The sequence below is a fragment of the Callithrix jacchus genome, chromosome 22 (genome assembly GCF_049354715.1).
Source record: "Callithrix jacchus isolate 240 chromosome 22, calJac240_pri, whole genome shotgun sequence".
Classification (NCBI taxonomy): domain Eukaryota; kingdom Metazoa; phylum Chordata; class Mammalia; order Primates; family Cebidae; genus Callithrix; species Callithrix jacchus.
The window spans coordinates 49,992,565-50,018,105 of NC_133523.1; the positions used below are offsets into that span (position 1 = coordinate 49,992,565).

The window sequence follows — 25,541 nt, forward strand, 5'->3', positions numbered from 1 at the left end:
CAAAGCTTCAATCAAAAACCTCAGGCTTTTTGGGTTCCCAAACTGTGTGACGTTGTTCTACCTCGCGTGTTTCTTTCCAGGCTCCCTGCTTGTCTCCTCAGGCAGTACCTGTGGATCTGGGCTCTAAAGCTGAGTGGGAACAATGCCCCACTTCTGACATCCCTGCTTTGAGGGCTGGGTGCTGAGTGCCAGCAGGTGGCCAGTAGCCTCGTGTGTTCAGCCGCCCTCTCACGGTACACAACTGCAGACTCCCAGTGGGGCACGTGTGATGAATCCCAGTATCCCAGCATCATGGTGCATAAGGAAGAGGCTTCGTCTCACAAACATGCGATAGGTGCAGGAAGGGAGCTCCAGCCTTTAGGGCTGCGCTCACTAGGGATCTAGGCTCTGCGCGTTTCTGGTGGCAAGATAAGAAATGCTGACATCTACCCTGCTGGAAGACAGCCCTCTGACTCAAAGCTGGGAGAGAGAGAGCTGTGTTCTTGTCTGCAACACTGTGGAGTATGGTTTCCTTATCTCTGAATTGGGAGGGTTGGAGGAAAGAGATGGTCTTGCCTTTCAAATGCCATGGACTCTCAGTTCTTAGAGAAGGACAGATTTTCCTGAATAAATGTTTTCGGGCCGGGCGCTGTGGCTCAAGCCTGTAATCCCAGCACTTTGGGAGGCCAGGGCGGGTGGATCACGAGGTCAAAAGATTGAGACCATCTTGGTCAACCTGGTGAAACCCCGTCTCTACTAAAAATACAAAAAGCAGCTGGGCACGGTGGCACGTGCCTGTAATCCCAGCTACTCGGGAGGCTGAGGCAGGAGAATTGTCTGAACCCAGGAGGCAGAGGTTGCGGTGAGCCGAGATCGCGCCATTGCACTCCAGCCTGGGTAACAAGAGCGAAACTCCGACTCAAAAAATAATAATAATAAAAAATAAATAAATATGTTTCCATTTGACATACAGCCTTAGGACTATCTCCAGAGACGTGACTCTTTTTTTTTTCATTTTTGTTTATAATAATTTTCAACAGTTTTGTTGGGGAGTGGGCCCACAGAGCTCCTTATGGTGTCATGCCAGAAGGTTCTCCTTGCTTTTTTTGTTTTAAACTTTTTCTTTTATTGCATTTTAGGTTTTGGGGTACATGTGCAGAACATGCAAGATAGTTGCATAGGTACACACGTGGCAGTGTGTTTTGCTGCCTTCCTCCCCTTCACCCACATTTGGCATTTCTCCCCAGGCTATCCCTCCCCAGATCCCCCCCCGGCTGTCCCTCCCCTATTACCCCCAATAGACCCCAGTGTGTAGTGCTCCCTTCCCTGTGTCCATGTGTTCTCATTTTTCATCACCCGCCTAGGAGTGAGAATATGCGGTGTTTCATTTTCTGTTCTTGTGTCAGTTTGCTGAGAATGATGTTATTTTCTGACAGTTTTAGGCATAAAGAAGCAAAGATCTTATAGAGTTCCCATATGACTTCATGCAGCTCCACCTCACGTTAATATCTCACGAGTCTGTGACATATTTGTCAAAGCTAAGAAAAGAACATCGGTATAGGGCCGGGCGTGGTGGCTCAGGCCTGTAATCCCAGCACTTTGGGAGGCCGAGGCGGGTGGATCACCAGGTCAAGAGATCGAGACCATTCTGGTCAACATGGTGAAACCCGTCTCTACTAAAAATACAAAAAATTAGCTGGGCACGGTGGCGCGTGCCTGTAATCCCAGCTACTCGGGAGGCTGAGGCAGAATTGCCTGAACCCAGGAGGCGGAGGTTGCGGTGAGCTGAGATCGCGCCATTGCACTCCAGCCTGGGTAACAAGAGCTAAACTCCGTCTCAAAAAAAAAAAAAGAACGTCGGTATACTAGCACTAAGTAAACGACACGCTGTGCTTGGATTTCACCAGGTTTTCTTCATGTCTTCCAGTTGCAGGATCCAGTGCAGGACCCACATTTCATCCAACCTTCTCCTCGCTTTAGCCTCCTCCTGTCTGTGACAGTCGCTCTGCTTTTTCTAGTTTCTCGTGATCTACATACTTCTGGAGTCCTCATCATGCAATGTCCCTTAATTTGCATGTGTCCCATATTTGTTCATTATTAGTCTAGAATTGTGGGTTTGGGGGAAAGAACATCAGATTGGCAAACTGTCCTCCGTGTATCATCATAGCAGGTGTGACCTGATGTCAGGATGACTTGAGGGATGATCACCTTGATCAGTTGCCCAGGCGGTTGTCTGCCAGGTTTCTCCTGTCAAGTTACTGTTGTCACTTTCCACAGTTACTCTCCAAGTCCAGCAAACTGGAGGGGAGGAAAACAAAGCCCCACTGTGTGAAGCAGGGCGGTGGTATCTATAGTTTGCAATACTTTTTTAAAGACTGGTTCATTCTGCTTGTTTATTTATGGGTGAGCCTTATTAATTATTCGTTTTCATTTTTGGAAAATCAAGTAAGTGCTCACTTCGTAGGTACATATATTAAAAATCAAATAGGCCAGGCGTGGTGGCTCACACCTGTAATCCCAGCATTTTGGGAGGCCAAGGTAGGCTGATCACAAGGTAAGGAGATCGAGACCATCCTGGTCAACGTGGTAAAACCTCGCCTCTATGAAAAATACAAAAATTAGCTAGGTGTGGTGGTGGGCGCCTGTAATCCCAGCTACATGGGAGGCTGAGGCAAGAGAATTGCTTGAACCCGGGAGGTGGAGGTTGCAGTGAGCTGAGATGGCGCCACTGCACTCCAGTCTGGTGACAGAGTGAGACTCAGTCTCAAAAAAAAAAAAAAAAGAAAGAAAAAGAAAAATCAAATAAATATAAGTGCTCCTATGTGTGTTTTGTGACTCCCATCATACACACATAAGGTGAGGGAGATGCTATCATTTGGACACAGTTCGTCTCCACCAAAACTCATGTTGAAATTTGTTTTCCAAGCTGGGCATGGTGGTGCACATCTGTAGTGCCAGCTACTTGGGAGGCTGAGGCGGAGGATCACTTGAGCCTAGAAGTTCACAGATAACCTGGGTAACATAGTGAGATGCCCTATGATATGGTTTGGCTGTGTCCCCACCCAAATCTCATATTGAATTGTAACTCTCACAATTCCCATGTATCATGAGAGGGATCGGTGGGAGGTGGTTGAAATATGGGGGCAGGTCTTTTCCTGCGCTGTTCTCATGTTAGTGAATGAGTCTCACCAGATCTGATGCTTTTTAAAAAAGGAGTTTCTGGCTGGGTGTGGTGGCTCATGCCTGTAATCCCAGCACTTTGAGAGGTCAAGGCGAGTGGATCACCTAAGGTCAGGAGTTTGAGACCAGCCTGGCCAACATGGTGAAACCCCATCTCTACTAAAAACAGAAGAACTTAACCAGATATCTGTTTCATAAAGAAACTCTGATAAGACTTTTTTAAAGCCAAGCTCTGCCATGGGTTTGTACCCTCAAATACCTATGAGTTGGGTAAATCCCTCTCCTTTTGAGCTCCCAAGATAACTCAGAGCTCCTGGACGTGTGAGAAAGTGACATTCTTTACTTACCACAGGTCAGAAGCCCTGTACGAGGACTATAAGCAAGGTATGAGGGCAGTTCCCCAAAGGGCCTTTATTGCCTGTACAAGTCAAGTTTGGATTCCTTAAAGGAAAGCACACCATTCCAGTCAAAGCCTTGGTAAATTAATCCATTTCTCCAATTGTGTCCTGTTAACAAAAGAAAACAGATTCTTCTTGCACTTGTGCAAATAACGATATTGCCATCATACTCACAACTAGTTTCCAAATTCTGGAGAAATCAGGTAAGAGAAAAAAATATGTTCTAAATTGTATTCATAGGGTATATTCAACTGGTAAAAGCTGTAAATAGCTCCAAAGAAAAGTTTCCTTGACTCTGAAAAACAAAACAAAGGATCAGCAATGTTTTAAACAACGTTATAAAGATTAGACTTCTTCAGTTTAGTCCATGTAGGTAAACTACTGTTTGATACTTAGGAACATGTCAGTTCTCTATGAGAGTTCTGGAAGTTTTTTCCTCTATTCCTTTGTCACCATCTCTAAAGTTATCAGAAAACCTGCATTTAACAACACCCGCTAAGAGTTCTTTGTTTTTTTTTTTTTGAGATAAAGTCTTGCACTGTTTCCTGGGCTAAAGTGCAGTAGCGTGATCTCGGCTCACTGCAACCTCTGCTTCCCAGGTTCAAGCGATTCTCCTGTCTCAGCCTCCCACGTAGCTGGAATTACAGGTGCTCACCACGCCCGGCTAATTTTTTTGTATTTTCAGTAGAGATGGGGTTTCACCATGTTGGCCAGGCTGGTCTCAAACTCCTGACCTGATGATCCCCCTGCCTCAGCCTCCCAAAGTGCTGAGATTACAGGCTTGAGCCTCTGCACCCAGCCTAGAGTTCTATAGTTGATTATAAACCATCTTCTAAAGAGGATTAAACAAGACAATTGTCTATGGATGATAGAAAGTTTTAGGATAGTCACTATTAAAGCCACAATTGATAAAGGCATTTGGTTCCTTCTGTGGCACACAAAATTTCACATGACAATTGTAATTATTAATAACATATACTAAGTCATATTAGAATTATAGGAGTTTCCCATTACTTTGGAACATATACCAATCACACATTTATGCACATAGAGTCCAAAGAAAGCAAAACACCATTTCACAGTTGATAATGCTTCCTGTATACTTTTTATACCAAATAAGCCAAATTTCACCTTTACATTAATGTACTATTAATGTTAAACCCGATTTTTAATAAAACCTTATAGACTGCCAGGTGCAGTGGTTCAAGCCTGTAATCCCAGCATTTTGGGAGGCCAAGGCAGGTGGATCACGAGGTCAGGAGTTCAAGACAAGCCTGACCAGCATATTGAAACCCCGTTTCTACTAAAAATACAAAAATTAGCAAGGTGTGGTGGTGCATGCCTGCAGTCCCAGCTACTCGGGACACTGAGGCAGGAGAATCGCTTGAACCTGGGAGGCGGAGGGTGCAGTGGGCTGAGATTGTGCCACTGCACCCTAGCCTGGGCAACAGAGCAATACTCTGTCTGAAAACAAAAAACAAACCGCATAGACACATTTACCCAATTTTAATGTTTAGCCATAAAATTAGATTCTTATTCTGGGTTCAAGAAATTATCCTGTCTCAGCCTCCCAATAACTGGAATTGCAGGTGTATGCCACCACGCCCAGCTAATTTTTGCTTTAGAGAGGTGGGGTTTCACCATGTTGGTCAGGCTGGTCTTGAATTCCTGACCTCAGGTGATCTGCCCGCCTCCTCTTCCCAGAGTATTAGGATGATAGGTGTAAGCCACCACACCCGGCCTATCCTCTTTTAATTAAGCTGACTTTTAACTATAGTGCTCTTTAAAAAAGAAATCCTTTCAAATCTCTTATTACCCAACTGTAGCCACGCCCAGAAGCTAATATTTCTAGCCTCTGAACTTTACCAAAGGTAACCTCCTAGGTGCGTAGAGAAAGGAAAACGTAACACAGCCTGTGGAGAAGAAAGGAACAGGCAAATTCACACAGGCATTAAACCAGAAACGACTTACTTCCTAGCTGGGCACTCGAACCCCACTGACTGTGAAAGGGCAAAAACCTTAGGTACTGAGCTACAGCATGGGACAGTGCCCACTTCCTTTCTGAGCTAAAGTCTAGAGTAGTGAATTTTGAGCTTGCAAAGGCTTTTAACTATTTAATATGATTTTTAGAGCTGACTATGACATGAGCCCTAATATCCCTGTTCCCTGGAAGGCAGAGACCAAGAGAAGGTACCGCCACATGGTTAAAAGGTCAGGCTCCCAGGCCAGGCGCGGTGGCTCACGCCTGTAATTCCAGCACTTTGGGAGGCCGAGGTGGGTGGATCACGAGGTCAAGAGATCGAGACCATCCCGGTCAACATGGTGAAACCCCGTCTCTACTAAAAATACAAAAAATTAGCTGGGCGTGGTGGTGCGTGCCTGTAATCCCAGCTACTCAGGAGGCTGAGGCAGGAGAATTGCCTGAACCCAGGAAGCGGAGGTTGTGGTGAGCCGAGACTGTGCCATTGCACTCCAGCCTGGGTAACGAGAGCGAAACTCCGTCTCAAAAAAAAAAGGTCAGGCTCCCAAGGACATAAAACAAGGTGGAGACTTCACCCAGTTTGTTTGTTTCAAGGACCTGCAGCTGTTGGTTACTGACCAGCTTACTGGGTCGTCTCGAAAAACAGGCTGACAGGTGTTCTAAGTCCGTGTTTTATCCTACAGAAAAATGAATTCATAGCACAAAATATACCAGCTTAAGACTAGCCTTAGGATTCTTTTTCACACTAATCAAAACTTTACAGAGGAGATAAACACTGATTTATTTATTTTTTTACCATTCATTCGACCATTTGCACAGAGAGAAAGCATGCAGGAATCTGACTCATAACACATTCTTACCCTATTGCTGGCCTGCCAGGCTTCTGCGTTCTCTTTCTCTGAGTGGTCCTAGTGATCTGGCTTATGGCGCCATCATCCTGGGGGCTAAGCCACATTATAAAGGAAAATTACTTTGTTTTTCATTCTGACCAGAGCAGAATAAAACACAGACATTAGCCACTCTGCTAGGGAGACCAGGGAAAGACCCACCCATCGTAGTGACACTGAAAAGCTCAGAGGGCTGCAGCTTGCTGCTGAATGGATTTTTTTCCAGCAGTCCCGTCAGCTCTCAAGTTTCCCCTTTTTGGGGGAGGAAAAAGCTCCCCATGTCCCACGATCCTGTACATACCGAACCCTGTCACCCACAGCCATCAGCAAAGAGTGCAAGGCAGATTAATCCAAAGAGAATAGCAGTTAACATCCCATAGTGCCGAACTCCTTCTTAGCCGAGAGGGACTTTACTGAGAGGGGTCTCTAACCCCCCTAAAGCTTAGAAGGGACTCTAACCCTTTTAAGTTGAGCCTCTAACCCAAGGTCAAGCATCCTGGCCTTTTATTAAGAGGGGCCTGTAACCCACTCTGTCTTAGAGGAGAGACTCTAACTCCTGTAAGTTGGGCATCTAACCCAATCCCTTTTTTTTTTGAGACGGAGTTTCACTCTTGTTACCCAGGCTGGAGTGCAATGGTGCGATCTCGGCTCACCACAACCTCCGCCTCCTGGGTTCAGGCAATTCTCCTGCCTCAGCCTCCTGAGTACCTGGGATTACAGGCACGCGCCACCGTGCCCGGCTAATTTTTTGTATTTTTAGTAGAGACGGGCTTTCACCATGTTGACCAGGATGGTCTCGATCTCTTGACCTCGTGATCCGCCCGCCTCGGCTTCCCAAACTGCTGGGATTACAGGTGTGAGCCACCGCGCCCGGCCTTACGCTCATTCTTTTCATAGCCTCACCCAATATCGTGACTTGAAGTAAGTTTCCGGTAACAACTCCCAGATTTATATATCCACGCTCCAACCCTATGCTGAATCATAGGTGGTGTATGTGGCACTACGCTTTGTGGTCTTACAGACGTTTCAAGCTGATCACACTTGACATGGGAGTCTTTTTTTTTTTTTTTTTTTTTTTTTTTTTTAGCATTTTGGTTATTTTTAGTTAAAGAAAAACAGCCTTCTCCAAGGGCAACAGAATGAACCTCAAGCCTGCTGCACTAGCAGCCGCCCCACCTCGGGGCACGGGAAGTCCACACGTGGCGAACGCGGAGCGCATTACATCACTCGGAAGTCCCCGCATCCTGTGAAGCCTGAGCCGGGACAAAGGAGGCCCGCGAGAGGGCGGTCCGTCTTTGCCAGCAGCTTGGGGCCCACTGTCAGGCGTCCTCCTCTGAGTGGCTATTTTAACTGTTCATTTATCCTTTCCTTCTATGAAAAGATCCCGAAAAGAGGCAAAGTGAGCGAGAAGTCGCGGGCCCAGCCCACAGCGGGGTAAGCACCTTTGTTTGGGATCTGAATCAGGGCGAAATCCCCGTCTCCTGACCTCGATTTTCCTGAGCTAGAAGGGCCCCCATCGACCCTCCGACTTGTGCCCACAGTAGAGCGGCGGCCCAAAGACGACGTGGGGGGGTTCTTTGTGCGCACTTACGTGGAGTCGGATGCGCGTGGTGAGTTTCCACACCCAGTAGATGCAAAGAAAAACTGCATTACCCAGAAGGCACCGCCCCTTGCGTCGGCCGCGGACTCTGGGCCAATGACGGCCCAGGACAGGAGTTTTTCTGCGGATCACGCGGAGGCGGGACTTCCGCTTCTTCGCGTGACGTCATCTCCCCGAGCCGGATTGGCCCTGAAACGGTGTGGGGCCTGGAGAGCTGGGTGGGCGCGTTCAGCGGCCTTAGCAGCGGAGGGGAGTGAAGCGGTTACGCCCCTTCCCCGCATCTTGGCGGGAGCTTGACGCCCCGCTTCTTCCCTAACGGGGTGTCCCACCGGCGCCCGTCGGGGCCTAGGCCTCCGTAGCCGCCTTCGGCTCCGACGCTGCGCCCTGGGCCTTGTGCGCATTTTTTTTCGGGGGAAACTGAGGCTCGGAGTGCGAAAGTCAGCCGAGGTAGACCCGCCCAGGACAGAGGAGGGCTGTGGTCGGCTGATCCGCGGCATTCTTGGGATGGCGGCGGCGTGGATGGCTCCGACGCAGGTGAGTGGAGGTTTCGGCCTTGCTGGTGCGCTGCTATTTCTGGAGGTCCCGTGGGCAGGCTGGAAGCCAAGACAGCCACAGGATCCTCCTTTGTCGCCATCGCATGTGTAAGAGAAGTGGCCGTGGCTCGTCGTTTTCTTTATTCGCAGCCCCGCGGCAGCGTGGGCCGCTGATAGGTGTTCAGTCCGTGACTGAAAGAGGATTGTGGATTCCTCCTGGGGATCTCATCACGCTTCCCTAAATCCAGCCCTCCCTGCTGCCAGCTTACTGTGTTGCCAGCCTGCCAGCCCCTACGCCATCCACCTGGCCAGCCACCCCTGACCTTGTTGTCTCTCTGCGTTTTTTTCTGGTCCTTTGCCCGTCAGAGCCACCAGCCTGACGGTGCAGAGTCCTCTTCCCCTTCCCAGCCTTTCTCCTTGCGCTTCTTTTTACCTCGAACCCTGCCCCTATAACTTTTCAGGGCCTGCCTCTCGCAGCTTCCGGCCCCCTGCCCAGATGTCACATATTATGCCCTTGCCAAGAGTCTGGCATTTTTGTATTGAGAATCTGATGGTATTTAAAGAAGCTTGCGGATTTGAGTTTGCCCAGGATGTCATGGGAACAAAAATTATTATGAAGAATGATAGTAACTGACTGTCATTGAGCCCTTGCTGTGCGCTGATCGGTGGGGATTATTTAACCCTCAGCTCGGTTAATCCTGAATTTTTTTTTTTATTTATTTGTTTTTATTTTTTGAGACGGAGTCTTGCTCTGTCACTCAGGCTGGAGTGCAGTGGCACAACCTCGGCTCACTGCAGCCTCCGCCTTCTGGGTTCAAGCGATTCTCCTGCCTCAGCCTCTCGAGTAGCTGGCATTACAGGCACCCGCCACCACGCCCAGCTAATTTTTTTTTTTTTTTTTTTTTTTTTTTTTGAGATGGAGTCTCGCTCTTGTTGCCTTCGCAGGCTGGAAGAGTTCCTTAGAGTTCCTTGCTCCTGGAATATTCTGGCCTCAGGGATACCTGCTAGTAGGACTCAGGTAGAAAAATAAGTGAAGGCTCATTGTGAATTCTCCCTGGAAGCAGGACCAGGCCCTAACACCTGCTCAGGCGGTGGCAGGTGGCACCACCTCAGGGGACTCTTTGGTGAAGTGAATGATGATGACTATACTTCTCTGCCCTTGTCCATGGGAGTGGCCGAAGTGGATATATGGATTTGAAATGCTTCTCATCCTCATTAATTGTATTAACTTTACTAATGGAGAAATGTCACGTTACATAATTAGAATATAGACCAGAGGGCCCTGGGCTCAAATCCTGCCTCTGTTGATAAGACATGTGACTTTGGGCTGGGCATGGTGGCTTACACCTGTAATCCCTGAACTTTGGGAGGCCAAGGTGGGTAGACTGCTTGAGCCCAGGAGTTCAAGACCAGCTTCTGCAAAATGGGGAAACCCTGTCTCTATAAAAAAAAAAATAACAAAAAATTAGCTTGGTGTGGTGTCACGTGCCTTTAGTCCCAGCTGTTCAGGAGGCTGAGGTGGGAGGATCACTAGACCCCAGGAGTTTGGGGCTGCAGTGAGCCAAGACCGTCCCAGTAAACTGCAACCTGGATGACAGAGTAAAAGCCATCTTAAAAAAAGAAAAAAGATATAAAGACATATGACTTTGGGTAGACTGGCAGAACTTCCAGGCCTCAGGTCTCTGAGTGCAACATGGAGATGAGGATGGTAAAAGGGGCTGTGGCCCTTTGTTGTTTTCTTTTTTCTTCTTCTTTTTTATTTTTACAGTTTTTCTTTAGTTCTTTTGACTACTCTTTTTTTTTTTTTTTTTTTTTTTGAGACAGAGTCACTCTGTTGTCCAGGCTGGAGTACAGTGGCACAGTCCTGGCTCACTGCAACTTCCGCCTCCTGTGTTCAAGCGATTCTCCTGCCTCAGCCTCCCTAGTAGCTAGGATTGCAAGCTCACGCCACCACACCTGGCTAATTTTTTTATTTTTAGTAGAGACGGGGTCTCACACTCCGTCAGCCTGGCTGGTCTCGAACTCCTGACCTCAGGTGATCTGCCTGCCTCAGCCTCCCAAGGTGCTGGGATTACAGGTGTGAGCCACCATTCCTGACCTTGACTATTCTTTTTTTTTTTTTTTTCCTTGAGACAGAGTCTCACTCTGTTGCCCAGGCTGAAGTGCAGTGGTGCAATCTCAGCTCACTGCAACCTCTGCCTCCCGGGTTCAATCGATTCTCCTGCCTCAGCCTTCTGAGTAGCTGAGATTACAGGGACCACAAGGCCTGGCTAATTTTTGTATTTTTAGTAGAGATGGAGTTTCACCATGTTGGTCAAGCTGGTCTCAAACTCCTGACCTTGTGATCCACTCGCCTCAGCCTCCTAAAGTGGTGGGATTACAGGCGTGAGCCACTGCGCCCAGCTGACTATTCTTGATGCAGTGGGAAACACTGTTAGATTGACCTGGAAATCGAGGCTCAGCTAAATGAAATGAAGTCCCCAAGGTCACATAGCAGGCACATGTTGATTTTAGGAATTTGGTTTTAAACCTCAGAAGTCTGGCCCCTTAGCTGGGGACTTTGAGTCACTTTACCGTGGCTTGTAAAGCTGTCATCATAAGGCAGGCACAAGGGAGGATGGGTAAGACTCAGGTGCTGTTCCTGTTATTGTTGCTGGTGGTGGTGTTTTTATTATTATTCCTTCCAATTCCTCTGACATGTCATAGCAAATACTGTCTGTGCCTCTCAGTCCCCTTGGGATTGTCCTAACCTTATTTCTGTGTTAAGTGGCTTCCTGCATAGGAGCCTTCCGTCTCCTCTGCACTCTGTAATCCATGCAAGGCAGTGTCCACGTTCCCCTTGATCCTGGCACAGATCTTGGCCCTTTGAGGTGCTTGGTGATTTGGTCTTTGATTCTCTGGGCATCTTTTGCAGTGCTGGAGTGGCAGGTTCTAATCCTATTCCACAGTTCCAAAGGAAACATTACTGCCTTTGTTTGACTTTTCAGGAGTCTGTGACCTTTGAGGATGTGGCTGTGACATTCACCCAGGAGGAGTGGGGACAGTTGGATGTGACCCAGAGGGCCTTGTACGTGGAGGTGATGCTGGAGACCTGTGGGCTTCTGGTTGCACTGGGTAAGGCCTGTCCTCTCCTGTCCTTTCCTCTCCTCTCCTACATAAGGGGCACCTGAAAATAGCTTCGTTTTAGCCTCATTCATCTTCATTCGGGCTCCGGGCCTGGCTGGTGGAGTAGGTCAGGTCATGGGAGCCAACACTCCTGTTTCTGTTTCCCAAAGTTTCACTCTCTTTTTTTTATTTTTTTTTTTGAGATGGAGTTTCGGTCTTGTTGCCTAGGTTTGAGAGCAATGGCACAATCTCGGCTCACTGCAACCTCTGTCTTCCGGGTTTGAGTGATTCCACTGCCTCAGCCTCGTGAGTAGCTGGGATTACAGGCGTGTACCACCACACCCAGCTGATTTTGTATTTTTAGTAGAGGCAGGGTTTCTCAACGTTGATCAGGCTGGTCTTGAACTCCTGACCTCAAGTGATCCGCCTGCCTTGGCCTCCCAAAGTGCTGGTATTACAGGCATGAGCCATCACACCCGGCCTCATTTTTTTGACTCACCTGATTCTTCCTGATCTTTGTGTCTGTCTTAGGAAGGGTTGGCTAAGAAATATAGTTTGCTTTTGGTCATAGTCACAGGAGAGGGATGTGTTATTAGAAAATGGGGATGTTTCGCAGAACCCAAGGGCAAGATTTGTAGCCAGGCTCCTTGCGGTACTTAGACTGCATTGGGAAGGAAACGCGACTGTGCCCTGCCTTGTGGGTGTCTTGTGCTGGCCTCCCTCTGTGGGTCTGCTCCTGTACCTGTCTTTTCATAATGGCCTTTTCTGGCTTAGCTATTCTGTGGAACGAAGTGACCATCAGTTCCTGTTCTCTGAGGCTCACACATTCCTTGGCACCGCTACTTCCTGCATATGTTTGTTGTTTCTCTGTTGACGTTCTTCTCAATTATCCCAGCATCCCCATCCTCAGTGAGTAAGCGTAGGGCCACTGCAGCGAGCACCTCAGAAGCTTCATTCATTCAGTCTAACAGATGGAACCTTCTTTGTAAGATGCTGTTTGTTGCATTTTTTTCTTGGTAAAAGTTCTTTCTTTTGTGAAGTGTTGATTTTGATGTTTTTGCAAATGTCTGTATGTGGCCAAATCGCTGTTTGGAGTTCTCTCTCAGTTTTTTATTTTTCAGTGGTTCATGAAATGTCAGAGTGTGGCGTCACCACGTCTACCCTTCATTCTGGTGCCCTGTTCCCTTAGGACTGGGTTCTTCTACTCATGTCTCCCATTCTTCTTTACAGCCTACTTGTTTTGAGGCTCCTGGCACCACACAGGGGTGTTCTCCATTTCCTCTGAGCATAGCACTTGGGAAACCAGGCTCTGATGCCTCAGAGTGCACTCCTAGCTCTACTCCCTATGAGCTGTGTTCCCTGGGCAAGGTACGGCGCTCCTCTGTGCCTTGATTTTCGTTTTAGAATTTGTATTTCTTTATACCCATGGCAGTGCAGAGAAGTGCCTCAGTTTTCTCGTGGCTGTTTCACTGCACTCTGCTCTGCACACCTTGCAGTGACTGTGATTTTAGAATTTGAACGTTTGCGGCCACCCTGTATGGAGCAAGTCTGTCCCACACCATTTTTCCAACACCATGTGCTCACTTTTCGCCTGTGTCACATTTTGGTAATTCTTGCAGTATTTCAAACATTTTCGTTAATACTGTATTTATTGTGGTGGTCTGTGATCAGTGGTCTTCGATATTACTGTGGTAACTGCTGTGGGGAACCATGAGCTGAACCATATAAGACAGCTTTATCAACAAATGTTTTGTTTGTTCTGACTGCTCCACTTACTGGCCATTCCTCTCTCTCCTTGGGCCTCTGTATTCTCTGAGATACAACCGCAGTGCAGTTAAGTCACTTAATAACCGGATGCCCTAACCCCAGCTGCTCCGGAGGCTGAGATGAGAGGGTTGCTTGAGGCCAGGAGTTCAAGACCAGCCTGGGCATCATAATAAGACCCCATCTCTTTTACTTTTTGAATAAGCTATAACTTATATGCTGTGTAGTACAAAAATCTTAAGAAGTCCACGTACTGAGGCCACACGCAGTGGCTCACGCCTGCAGTCCCAGCACTTTGGGAAGCCTAGGTGGGCAGATCACCTGAGGTCAGGAGTTTGGACCAACCTGGCCAACATGGTGAAACCCTGTCTCTATTAAAAATATAAAAATTAGCTGGACATGGTGGTAGGCGCCTGTAATCCCAGCTATCCAGGAGGCTGAGGTAGGAGAATTGCTTGAACCTGGGAGGTAGAGGTTGCAGTGAGCCAGGATCACACCACTGTACTCTGGCCTGGACGACAGGGTGAGGCCCCATCACCAAAAAGCAAACAAACAAAACATCATTCCCTTATTCTTTGAGTCCATGTGATAGGGTTCTGTGTGTCACACACAGAAATTATGGTAAGATCACTACTTTTATTCCTAATTTTCAAATACAACAGTGACCATAATGATAATTGATGGTGGCCCAGAATTTACCAGTCTCTTAATGTAGTGTCTAGCATGTGCCAAGTGCTTTATAGAAATCCCCCCACACACTTTCTTTTTTTTTTTTGAGACGGAGTTTCACTCTTGTTACCCAGGCTGGAGTGCAATGGCGCGATCTCGGCTCACCGCAACCTCCGCCTCCTGGGTTCAGGCAATTCTCCTGCCTCAGCCTCCCGAGTAGCTGGGACTACAGGCACACGCCACCATGCCCAGCTAAGTTTTGTATTTTTTTTTTTTAGTAGAGATGGGGTTTCACCATGTTGACCAGGATGGTCTCGATCTCTTGACCTAGTGACCCACCGCGCCTGGCCCTTTTTTTTTTTTTTGAGACAAAGTCTCTGTCACCCAGGCTGGAGTGCAGTGGCATGATTTTGGCTCACTGCAACCTCCGCCTCCCAGGTTCAAGGGATTCTCATGCCTCAGCCTCCCGGGTAGCTGAGACTACAGATGCCTGCCACGACGCCCGGCTAAGTTTTTCTGTTTTTAGTAGAGATGGGGTTTCACCATGTTGGCCAGGCTGTCTCAAACTCCTGACCTCAGGTGATCCACTCGCCTTGGCCTCCCAAAGTGCTGGGATTACAGGCATGAGCCACTGCACCCAGCCAGAAGTTTTCCCCTTTTTTTTAAGAGACAGAGTCTTGTTCTGTTGTCAAGGCTGGAGTGCAGTGGCACCATCATAGCTCGCTGCAGCCTTAAACTCCTGGGCCCAAGCAATTCTGCAGAGTAACTGGGACTACAGGCTCACACTACAATGTCCGACTCATTTATTAATCTTTTTGTAAAGACAGGGTATTGCTCTATTGCCCAGGCTAGTCTTGAACTCTGGGCCTCAAGCAATTCTTCTGCCTTAGCCTCCAAAAGTAATGGGATTACAGGCATGAGCCACTGTGCCCAGCCAAGAAATTTCCTATTTAACCCTCATCGCAGCCTGTGAGACAGAATCTGAGAGTTTCTTGTTTTTCAGATGAGGAAATGGAGACTAGGATCAGCTAAATCATTTCTCCTCTGTACCAGCTGACTTGGTACAGGCAAGATTTGAACTGAGATGTTCTAACTCCAGAGCTACACTCGGAACCTCCCTTCACTATGAACTCGTGACTCAGCACAGAGTTTTCACATTTTGAGCCTGCACATCTGGCCCTCTTAGAGCCTCCTTCCCTGTTCTCACTGGACTTTGGGTCTCTTCCTGCCCTGATCTTTGCTTTTGAGTTGGCTTCAGCAGTTGTCTCGTAGCCCGTCCTTTCTACTCTTATATACTCTTCAAGGCTAATCTGCACATTGTTTCTATTTATTTTTGGTTTTATTTTATTTTGCTTTTTGAGACAGTCTCACACTGTTGCCTGGGCTGGAGTGCAATGGCGCAATCTGGGCTCACTGCAACCTCTGCCCCCTGGAGTTCACACAATTCTCCCGACTCAGCCTCCTGAGTAGCTGGGATTACACCCTGCAGCAGGTGCACACCACAACACCCTGCTGATTTTTTGTGTTTTTACTAGAGAAAATAATAAAGGGGTTTCACTATGTTGGCTAGACCGGTCTCAAACTCCTGACCTCATGATCCGTCCACCTCGGTCTCCCAAAGTGCTAGGATTACAGGTGTGGGCCACCGTGCCTGGCCTATTTTTATTTATTATTATTACTATTTTTTTTTAAGAGGTGGGGTCTGGCTATGTTTCCCAGGCTGGTCTCGAACTCCTAGGCTCAAGTCATCCTCCTCCCCTCAGCTTCCTGAGTAGCCAGGATTACAGGCAGGAACCTATCAGATTATGTCTTTTTCTAGTGTTTTCAGGTGATTGTTTTTCAGGGTTGTATTTAATTTCTGGATCAGTTTTGAGAGAGTTGATAACTTTATATTATTAATTTCTTCATTCAAGTAGATGTTTATTGTCTTCAAATAAAGTTTTACAATTTTCTTTTTCAAGATCCGCTCGTTAGCCTTTTCACCTGTCTTTCACCCTGACACAACGGATTCTATATGTCTGCCAGGATTCTGTTCTCCCTCTGTCCTAGGAGTAGCTGTGGCTGTCACTAGCTGTCCCTCAGGCAGAATCTTGAGCATCGCCTTCCTCTCTGCCCCTTCCTGTCTCTGTATCCTGACCAACTTTAACTTCTCCTGGGCTGCCTCCTCTCACTGCGGTTCCCTGGATTCTCTGAAACTGTTTGTATATATTCTATGTCCTAAGGCTACTGTGACCTTCCCACTTTCTCTATATGGTAACCTCACCTCTCCATTAGAGGTAAGCTCATGAAGCATCCTCTCTGGGAAGCTTCCTTACCTCTTCCTGTCCCTACACTATCTAGGCTACATTAAGTGCCCCTTCCCTGGCCTCCTGTAGCATCTCGACATCTTGCTTTGAGTAAGCTCTCCATACAGTGTCATCATTATGATACCTAGTCTCGTCTTGACCGTGAGTGGGGACCTCTATTCTAGACACTCTGTACTCTGCTTGAGCTTCTACCTCTGGGCTTCTCTTTAAACATTTCAAGAGTTGGCTAAGCATGGTGACTCATGCCTGTAATCCCAGAACTTTGGATGCAGAAGTGGGCGGATTGCTTGAGGCCAGGAATTCGAGACTTGGCAACATGGTGAAACCCCATGTCTTTAAAAAAAAAAAAAAATTGGCCAGGTGTGGTGACTCACACCTGTAATTCCAGCGTGTTGGAATTCCTAGGTGGGCAGATCACCTGAGTTCAGATGTTCCGAACCAGTCTGGCCAATATGATGAGACCCCATCTCTACTGAAAATACAGAACAATTAGCCCGGCATGGTGGCGCACACCTGTAATCCCAGCTACTCGGGAGGCTGATTCAGGAGAATCGCATGAACCCAAGAGGCAGAAGTTGCATTGAGCTGACATCACGCCACTGCACTCCAGCCTAGGCAGTGCAGCTCCATCTCAAAAAAAAAAAAAAAAAGCCAGGCATGGGGCATATGCCTGTAATCCCAGCTACCTTGGAAGCCGAGGTGGGCAGATCACCTGGGATTCACCCAGCTCAGCCTCCCAAACCAAAGTGCTGGGATTACAGGTGTAAGTCACCTTTCCTGACCTTTTCTTTAAGATGGGTTTCCCTCTGTCACCCAGGCTGGAGTGCAGTGGCTCAATCTCGACTCACTGCAACCTCCACCTCCCAGGTTCAAGCGATTCTCCTGTGTTAGCCTCCCAAGTAGCTGGGATTATAGGCGCCCGCCGCCATCCCTGGCCAGTTTTTGTATTTTTAGTAGATATAGGGTTTCACCATGTTGGCTAGGCTGATCTTGAATTCCTGACCTCAAGTGATCCACTCGTCTCAGCCTCCCAAAGTGCTAGGATTACAGACATGAGCCACTGTACCCAGCACGTTAAATCATAGCTGTTTTATTTTATATATTTTTTTTAATTTTTCTTTCTCTTTTATTTATTTATTCTTTGAATGAGAGGTTCTTATGTTGCCCAGGTTGGTTGGCCTCGAACGCATAGCCTCGGCTCCTCAAGTGCCAGGGCAACTGGCATGAGCCACCGTGGCCCCTATTTCATTTTATTATTTTATTTTAAAAGAGGTTTTGCTCTGTTGCCCAGGCTGGAGTACAGTGGCGCAGTCTCAGCTCACTGCAACCTCTACCTCCCAGGTTCATGCAAGTCTCCTGCCTCAGCTTCCTGAGTAGCTGGGACTACGAGTGCATGCCACCACGCCTGGCTAATTTTTTATACTTTCAGTAGAGGCAGGGTTTCACCCTGTTAGCCAGGATGGTCTTGATTTCTTGACCTCATGATCTGCTCGCCTTGGCCTCTCAGAGTGCTGGGATTACAGGCGTGATCCACTGCGCCCGGCCAGATCATAGCTGTTTTCAGATCATCACTATCTTCATCTTACTTTTCTCATGGAAATGGCGGTTTCATTTCTTCTATACTATCTTAATATGCTCTTTTGTGTATTGTACCCCTTCAGGTGACAGCACAAAACCTGAGACCTTAGAGCCTGTCCCTTCTCACCCGGCCTTGCCTGAGGAAGTCTCACTCCAGGAGCAACTGGCACAGGGAGTCCCAGGATACTCCCAGTGGGGGCAGGCCATGGATCAGGATGGGCCATCTGAAATGCAGGAAGACCTCTGGAGACCAGTGACAGACCCACAGAGTGAGAACCTCCACGGGGAAATGAGCCTTGAACATGAAGGTTTGGCGACAGCTGATGGTATGTGTTCAATGATTCTACAGAAACAAGTGTCACCAGTAGATGCTCTCTATGGATTTGAGTCATATGGACCCGTGACAGATTCCTTGATTCATGAAGGGGAAAATTCCTATAAATTCGAGGAAGTGTTTAATCAGAACTACTTCCTTGTTCAGCATGAGCAGATCAACACTCAGGTGAAGCCCTACGATTGCCCAGAATGCGGGAAAGCCTTCGGTAAGACCAAACACCTCCTTCAGCATCACATCATCCACACTGGGGAGAAGCCCTATAAATGCCTGGAGTGTGGGAAGGACTTCAACCGCAGGTCACACCTCACACGACACCAGCGGACTCACAATGGAGATAAGCCTTTTGTGTGCAGTGACTGTGGAAGGACCTTCAACCGCGGGTCACATCTCACACGGCACCAGCGGGTTCACAGTGGAGAGAAACCTTTTGTGTGCAATGAATGTGGAAAGGCCTTCACCTACCGCTCCAATTTTGTCTTGCATAACAAGAGCCACTATGAGAAAAGACCCTTCACGTGCAGTGAATGCGGAAAAGGCTTTTATGAGAGCACAGCCCTCCTTCAACACTTCTTTATCCACACCGGGGAGAAGCCCTTTAAGTGCCTCGAGTGCGGGAAGGCCTTCAACTGCAGGTCCCACCTCAAGCAGCACGAGCGGATCCACACCGGGGAGAAGCCCTTTGTGTGCAGTCAGTGTGGAAAGGCCTTCACCCACTATTCCACCTACGTCCTGCATGAAAGGGCCCACACGGGAGAAAAACCTTTTCAGTGCAAAGAATGTGGGAAAGCCTTTAGCATTCGCAAAGACCTCATTCGACACTTCAACATCCACACTGGAGAGAAGCCCTACGAGTGTTTACAGTGTGGAAAGGCTTTTACCCGCATGTCAGGGCTCACAAGGCACCAGTGGATCCATACTGGAGAGAAGCCCTATGTATGCATCCAATGTGGGAAGGCGTTTTGTCGGACCACAAACCTCATTCGACACTTCAGCATCCACACTGGAGAGAAGCCCTATGAGTGCGTGGAGTGTGGGAAGGCCTTCAACCGCCGGTCACCCCTCACAAGGCACCAGCGGATTCACACTGCAGAGAAGGCCCATGAACACATCCAGAGTGGGAACGTTTCGTGCCAGAGCACAGATCTCATTCAACAGTCCACGATCCACACTGAGAGTAGCCCAGTGGGTGCAGAGGATGTGGAAACGCCTTCAATGGCCGCTCATTCCTCCTCCTTTGACATCAACGGGTTCATGCTGGAAGAAACGCTACCATTGTAACAGATGCGGAAAGACTTTTTACACACACTTCAGTCAACATCCAAGAATTCCTGTTAGGGAAAGAGTTTTTTAATATAACCACTGAAGAAAATCTGTGGTGAGAGGAAACATCTTACCATCTGGTCATTCACAGTGAAGAGAAACTCAATAAGCATCATCTCTGTGGGAAAACCTATTTTAGATCATCATTTGTCATCTAAACAATTATGTTAGAAATTGACACAATCAAGAGTCTTATTCTACACTTGATAATTCACATGAGAGAGACCCAATGGTTATTGTGCACTTAAGAAAACCTTCAGCCACATCTTGTTGGTTTACAGTGAAATGTCATCTCAGGGACATTCAAACAAAGGAGGAGGAGACATAGGGAAGAGAAAGAAATGGAAGCACAGCTTCTTTCAGACTTCCCTGACAAGCCCGTGGCAATTTGTCATCCCCTCCTTATTTTATTTGGGAGAGGGAAATGTTTCAGAAACAAAAGGGCCTCATCCCCTTTATTCTCCCTGTGTGTACATTCACTGCTGTCCAGTGTCAGGACAGTGAGACACATGGTTTGTTTGAAAACATCTTGTGAAAGCCTACTTTGTTCCACAGCGTGGTTTCCAATCTTGAGGAGCAGAAGCATACATCTTTATGAGAAAGATGGAGGCTTGAGTTATGAAATACTTTTACACTTGAGGAGATGAGGATGTACCATGAATGGGCACATTTCATACATCTTTATGAGAAAGATGGAGGCTTGAGTTATGAAATACTTTTACACTTAAGGAGATGAGGATGTACCATGAATGGGCACATTTCACTGCATACTTAAGATGGTTTGATTTTTTTTAAAAAATGTTTCTCCATGTGTCTTTAACCATCCAGTACACATACTTTTTTCTTGATCTGTATCAACTTTCTTTTTCTTTCTTTTTCTGTGGGAGGGAGATGAAATTGTAGTTGTTTGTACCTGATGTAATCCTGTGGGGGGTCCTGATTGTTCCCTCTGATTGTGCTTTCTCAGCATCTTTACTCCTCTTTGGAGAGAGTAAAGAGTTCAGAGTTCACCTCAGCAGTTTTTGAGAGGTCAGTTTGGAACTAAAAATGAAATCAAACGTGTAGCTAAGTTAAGTTAAAGGATTATGACAAACTCTAACAGAGAAGGAATCTCATCTTCAGTCTTACAGAAGGTTGTGTGAAGGCTGACGACAAAGTGACTGGAATTTTAGCAGGTAAACCTGCGTCGTATATGCAGGTAGCTGTCACCATGGATTTAGTCCAGTCATCATAATATGTTACATGAGAATATTTTGGAATTTCTCTTTTGGTATTATTTTTGTTTATTATCTTTAATTGACACATCATGTTTATGGGGTTCAATATTATCTTTCAATACATGTGTGCAAAGAGTAAAGATCAAATCAGGGTAATTAGCATATCCATCTCCTCAAGAATTTATCATTTCTTTGTGTTTAGAAACATTCACAATCTGCTCTTCTAGCTGTTTGAAAACATAAAATGAATTGTTGCCAATTGTACTCATCCTACAGTGCCACAGAACACTAGAACTTATTCAGATGGAATTTCACTTGCTGTAATTTCATATTTGTTAACCAATCTCTGCCTCCCTGCTGCCCTTCCCAGCCTCTGGTAACCACCATTCTACTCAACTTTTTATGCTTCCATATAAGTAGAAATATGGAGTATTTCTCTTTCTGTGCCTAACTTACTTAATGTCTTTAAAGCTCATTCATGTTGCTGTGAATGACAGGTTTATTTTTCATGGCTGAGTAGTATTCCATTGTGTATATATGCCATGTTTTCTTTCTTCATTCTTCTGTTAGTGGACACTTAGATTAATTTCTTAGCTATTATGAATAGTGTTTCAATAAACATAGGAGTGTAGATCTTTGACATACAGATTTTTTTTTCTTGGATATATGCCCAGTAGTGGTACAGATCATTACCACTGGATCATATGATAGTTGTATTTTTTAACTTTTGTTTAATTTTTTAAAATGGGGTCTTACTGTATTGCTCAGGCTGGTCTCAGACTCCTGGGCCCAAGCAGCCCTCCACAGCAGCCTGCCGAGCAGCTGGGACCGCAGGTGCACACCCCCACGCCTGGCTGTAGTTTTAGTCTTTTGAGGAACATCCATACTGTTTTCCATGTGGCTACACTAATTAACATTCCTGCCAGCCATATGTAAGAGTTCCCCCTTCTCCATGGTCTCAGCAGCATCTTTTGTTTTTGATCTTTGGTAACAGCCATCCTAACTGAGGTGAAATGCTATCTCATTGTAGTCTTGATTTGCATTTCCCTGATGAGCATTTTCATATACTTGGCCATTTGTGTGTCTCCTTTTGAGGGATATCTATCCTTACTTGCCCATTTTAAAATCAGATGTTTTTAAATTGCTGTTGAGTTCCTTGTGTATTCTAGATATTAATCCCTTTTAGATGAATAGTTTGCAGACGTTTGATCCCACTCCGCTCGTTTTCATTCTGCTGTTCCCTTTGCTGTGCAGAAGTTTTGTATGTTTGTGCTTCTGTTACCTGAATTTTTAGGTCTTTGTAAAATCTTTGCCCAGACCAGTATCCTGAAGCATTTTCCATTCTCTTCTAGTAGTTTCATAGTTTTTGCTCTTATATTGAAGTTTTTAAACCATTTTGAGTTGATTATTTATCCCACAAGCATAGATTCAAATTGCCCTAAAAATACATTCCCAATTTTTGTTTTTGCTTTTTAATTATTTTTCAGAGACATAGTCTCACCACATTAGTCCTGAACTCCTGGACTCAAGTGAGCCTGTAAACTCAGCCTTCTGAGTAGCTGGGATTACAGGTATAAGCCAGCATACTTGGTGTTTTGAGTTGATTTTTGCATATGGTGAGAGATAAAGAGTCTAGTTTCATTCTTCTGCATATGCATATGAATATCCAGTGTCCTAGCACCATTTATTGAAGAGACTATCCTATTCCCAATGAATGTTCTTTTTATGCCTTTGTTAGAAATCAGTTGGCTGTAAATGGGATTTATTCCTGGGCTCTCTGCTTTGTTCCATTGGTCTGTGTGGTTTTTTTAAAATTTCCAATACCATGCAGTTTCGGTTACCATCGCTTTGTAGTATATTTCAAGGTCAGTTAGTGTGATACCTCCCATTTTATTATTTTTGCTCAGGGTTGCTGTGGATATTTTGTGATGTTATATGAATTTTAGGATTACTATTTCTATTTCTGTGAAAATGTTACTGGTATTTTGTTAGAGAGTACATGGAATCTAGTTCATTTGAGGTAGTATGTTCATTTTTTTAAATAAGCTATCTCTTACAGGATAGTATGTTCATGTTTATAATATTAACTATTACAATCCATGACCATGGGATGTTTTTCCATTTTTATGTGTGCCCTCTTTGATTTACTTCATCAGTATTATGTAGTTTCCTTGTATTCTTAGTGTTTTATTTTTGGTGAAATAATGTAAATGGGCTTGCTTTCTTAATTTCTTTTCAGCTAATTCGCTGTTGGTGTATAGAAGTGCTACTGATTTTCGCATGTTGATTTTGTATCCTGTAACTTCAGTGAATTTGTTTATCAGTCCTAAGAGTTCTCTTGGTGCTATTTTTGGAGTTTAGGGTTTTCTGATCCTGTCATGTGCGTACAGAGATGATGTGACTTTACCCTTTCTTATTTGCATGCCCTGTATTTATTTCTCTTGCCTGATTCCTCTATCTCAGACTTCCTCTACTTTGTTTTAAAAACATGTACCCACTTTCACACTTTTATCTGTTTGAGATTGTAGAGAAAGCTTTCAGCTCCTTCCCATTATGCACGATATAGCTGTGGGTTTGTTATTTACTACCTTTGTTATGTTGAGGTACATTCTTTCTATTAATACGTATAAGTTGTTAAGAGTTTTCATCATGAAGGAATGTTGAATGTTACCGAGGCTTCTTCTCGGTGGAGGGGATCACATCCCTTGTTCTTCATTCTGTTGATGTATCATGTTTATTGTTTTGTATATGTTGAAACCATTCTTGCATCCCTGGAATCAGATTCACTTGGTCATGGTAAACAATCTTTTTGAGGTTTTTTTTAATTTGGTTGGCTCATATTTTATCGAGGATTTTGACATTTATGTTCATAGGAATATTGGCCTGTAGTTTTCTTTTGCATGTGTGTGTCCTTGTCTGGTGCTTGGATCACGGTAATGCTGGCTTGTAGAATGACTTTAGAATAATTCCCTCCTCTTCATTATTCTGGGAAAGTGTGAGAAGAATTCATATTTAATTTTTCTAAAACATTTGGTAGCATTCAGCAGTGAAGCCATCATCATGGACTTTCCTTTCATGGGTGACTTTTTATTACTGATGCAATCTTGTTACTCAGAATTGGTCAGTTCAGGTTTTCTCTTTCTTCTTGGTTCAATCCTGATGGGTTGTATGTGTCCAGGAATTTGTCTTCTGCAGCTTTTCCAATTTTTTGATTTGAGGTTGTATATAATAGTCTCTAATGACTCTATTTTGGTGTGTGTTTGATTTTATGTGGGTCTTATCTCTTGGTTAGTCTAATGGTTTATCGTCTTTTCAAAAAACCAACTTTTCATTTTATTGATCCTTTGAAGTTTTTTAAGTCTTGGTTTTATTTATTTCTGTTCTGATCTTTGTTATTTCTTTCCTTGTCATTTTGGGTTTGGTTTGTTCTCTTCTGGTTCCTTAGGAAGGATCGTTAGATTTTTTTTTTCTTTTTTTAAGAGACAGGGTCTTACTCTATTGCCTAAGCTGCAGTGTAGTGGCACAATCAATTCAAACTTCTGGGCTCAAGTGATCCTCACACCTCAGTTTGAACTCCTGGGCTCAAGTTCTCTCCCCTCTGCCTCCAGAATAGCTAGGACTACAGGCATGCACTACCATGACCAGCTAATTTTTTTTTTGTAAAGATAGTGTTTTGCTGTGTTACCCAGGCTGGTCTTGAACTCCCAGCGTTAAGTCATCGTTCTGCCTTGGCCTCCCAAAGCACTGGGGTTTCAGGTGTGAGCCACCACACCCAGCCAGATCTTTCTTGTTTTTGATATGGGTGTTTATTGCTATATCCTTTCCTCTTAAAACTCCTCTTGCTGCATCCCGTACATTTTTACCTGTTGAGTTTCTATTTTCATTCATTTTAAGACATTAGTTTGTTTTCTTAATTTCTTCACTTAGGCCTTGGTCATTCAGAATCATGTTACTCAATTTCCATTTATTTGTACTGTTTTAAAAGTTCCTCTTGTTACTGATTTCTAGTTTTATTTCATTGTGGTTAGAAAGGTACTTGATGTGATTTTAATTCTTTTAATTTTTGTGACTTGTTTTGTGACTTACCATGCAGTCTCTCCTTGAAAATATTGCATGTGCTTATGAAAAAAAAAGTGTGTTCTGTAGCTGTTGGATGAAAAGAACTGTCAGTGTCTTTTAAGTCCATTTGGTCTAAAGTCAGTTTAAACTCAATGTTTCTTTGTTGATTTTCCGTGTATATGATTTGTCCATTGCTGAAAGTGGGGTGTTGAAGTCCCCAAGTATTATTGTAATGGAGTCTGTCTTTCCCTTTCGATCTAATAATATTTGCCTTACATACCTGGGTGCTCTGATATTGGGTGCATATATATTTACAATTTTCGTATCCTCTTCCTGATTTCATCCCTACTGTTTTTGATACAAAGTCTCTTATCTGTTGTAAGTATAGCTACTCCTTATGTAGTCATGATTATGGGTAATATATATATATATATAGCTACTCCTGTTTGCCTTTGGTTTCCATTTGCATGGAATATATTCTCTTCCTTCACTTTCAGTCTATTGTGTCTTTCTCTTTTTTTTTTTTTTTTTTAGGACAGAGTCTTGCTCCGTTGCCCAGGCTGGAGTGCAGTGGCATGATCTTGGCTCACTGCAACCTCCACCTCCCGGATTTAAGTGATTCTCCTGC

At 45.4% G+C, this 25,541-nt stretch overlaps 1 protein-coding gene and 1 long non-coding RNA gene across 3 annotated transcripts; one reads left to right on the forward strand and one right to left on the reverse strand.

Annotated features, from left to right (window-relative positions):
- Positions 1 to 1,080: 1,080 nt before the first annotated feature.
- Positions 1,081 to 8,080, reverse strand: LOC144580873 (uncharacterized). The gene is made up of 4 exons (XR_013531153.1): positions 8,017 to 8,080; positions 6,399 to 6,482; positions 3,507 to 3,665; positions 1,081 to 2,277 (listed from the first exon to the last, which is right to left on the reverse strand). It is a non-coding gene; the product is annotated as an uncharacterized LOC144580873 (long non-coding RNA).
- ZNF460 (zinc finger protein 460) lies at positions 7,667 to 21,494 on the forward strand. 2 transcript variants are annotated; one of them, XM_008988742.5, is made up of 3 exons: positions 7,667 to 7,859; positions 11,546 to 11,672; positions 18,064 to 21,494. In XM_008988742.5, exons 2-3 carry the CDS (start codon positions 11,639 to 11,641, stop codon positions 19,593 to 19,595), a joined length of 1,566 nt encoding a protein of 521 aa, XP_008986990.1. In that variant the 5' UTR covers positions 7,667 to 7,859; positions 11,546 to 11,638; the 3' UTR covers positions 19,596 to 21,494.
- The last annotated feature ends 4,047 nt before the right edge of the window (positions 21,495 to 25,541 follow it).

Excerpts from the sequence above, each read along its gene's own strand:
- ZNF460 (XM_008988742.5), top strand. The coding sequence starts at position 11,639 with ATGCTGGAGACCTGTGGGCTTCTGGTTGCACTGG. Across the intron at positions 11,673-18,063 it reads TGGGCTTCTGGTTGCACTGG|GTGACAGCACAAAACCTGAG; the intron begins GTAAGGCCTGTC and ends GTACCCCTTCAG.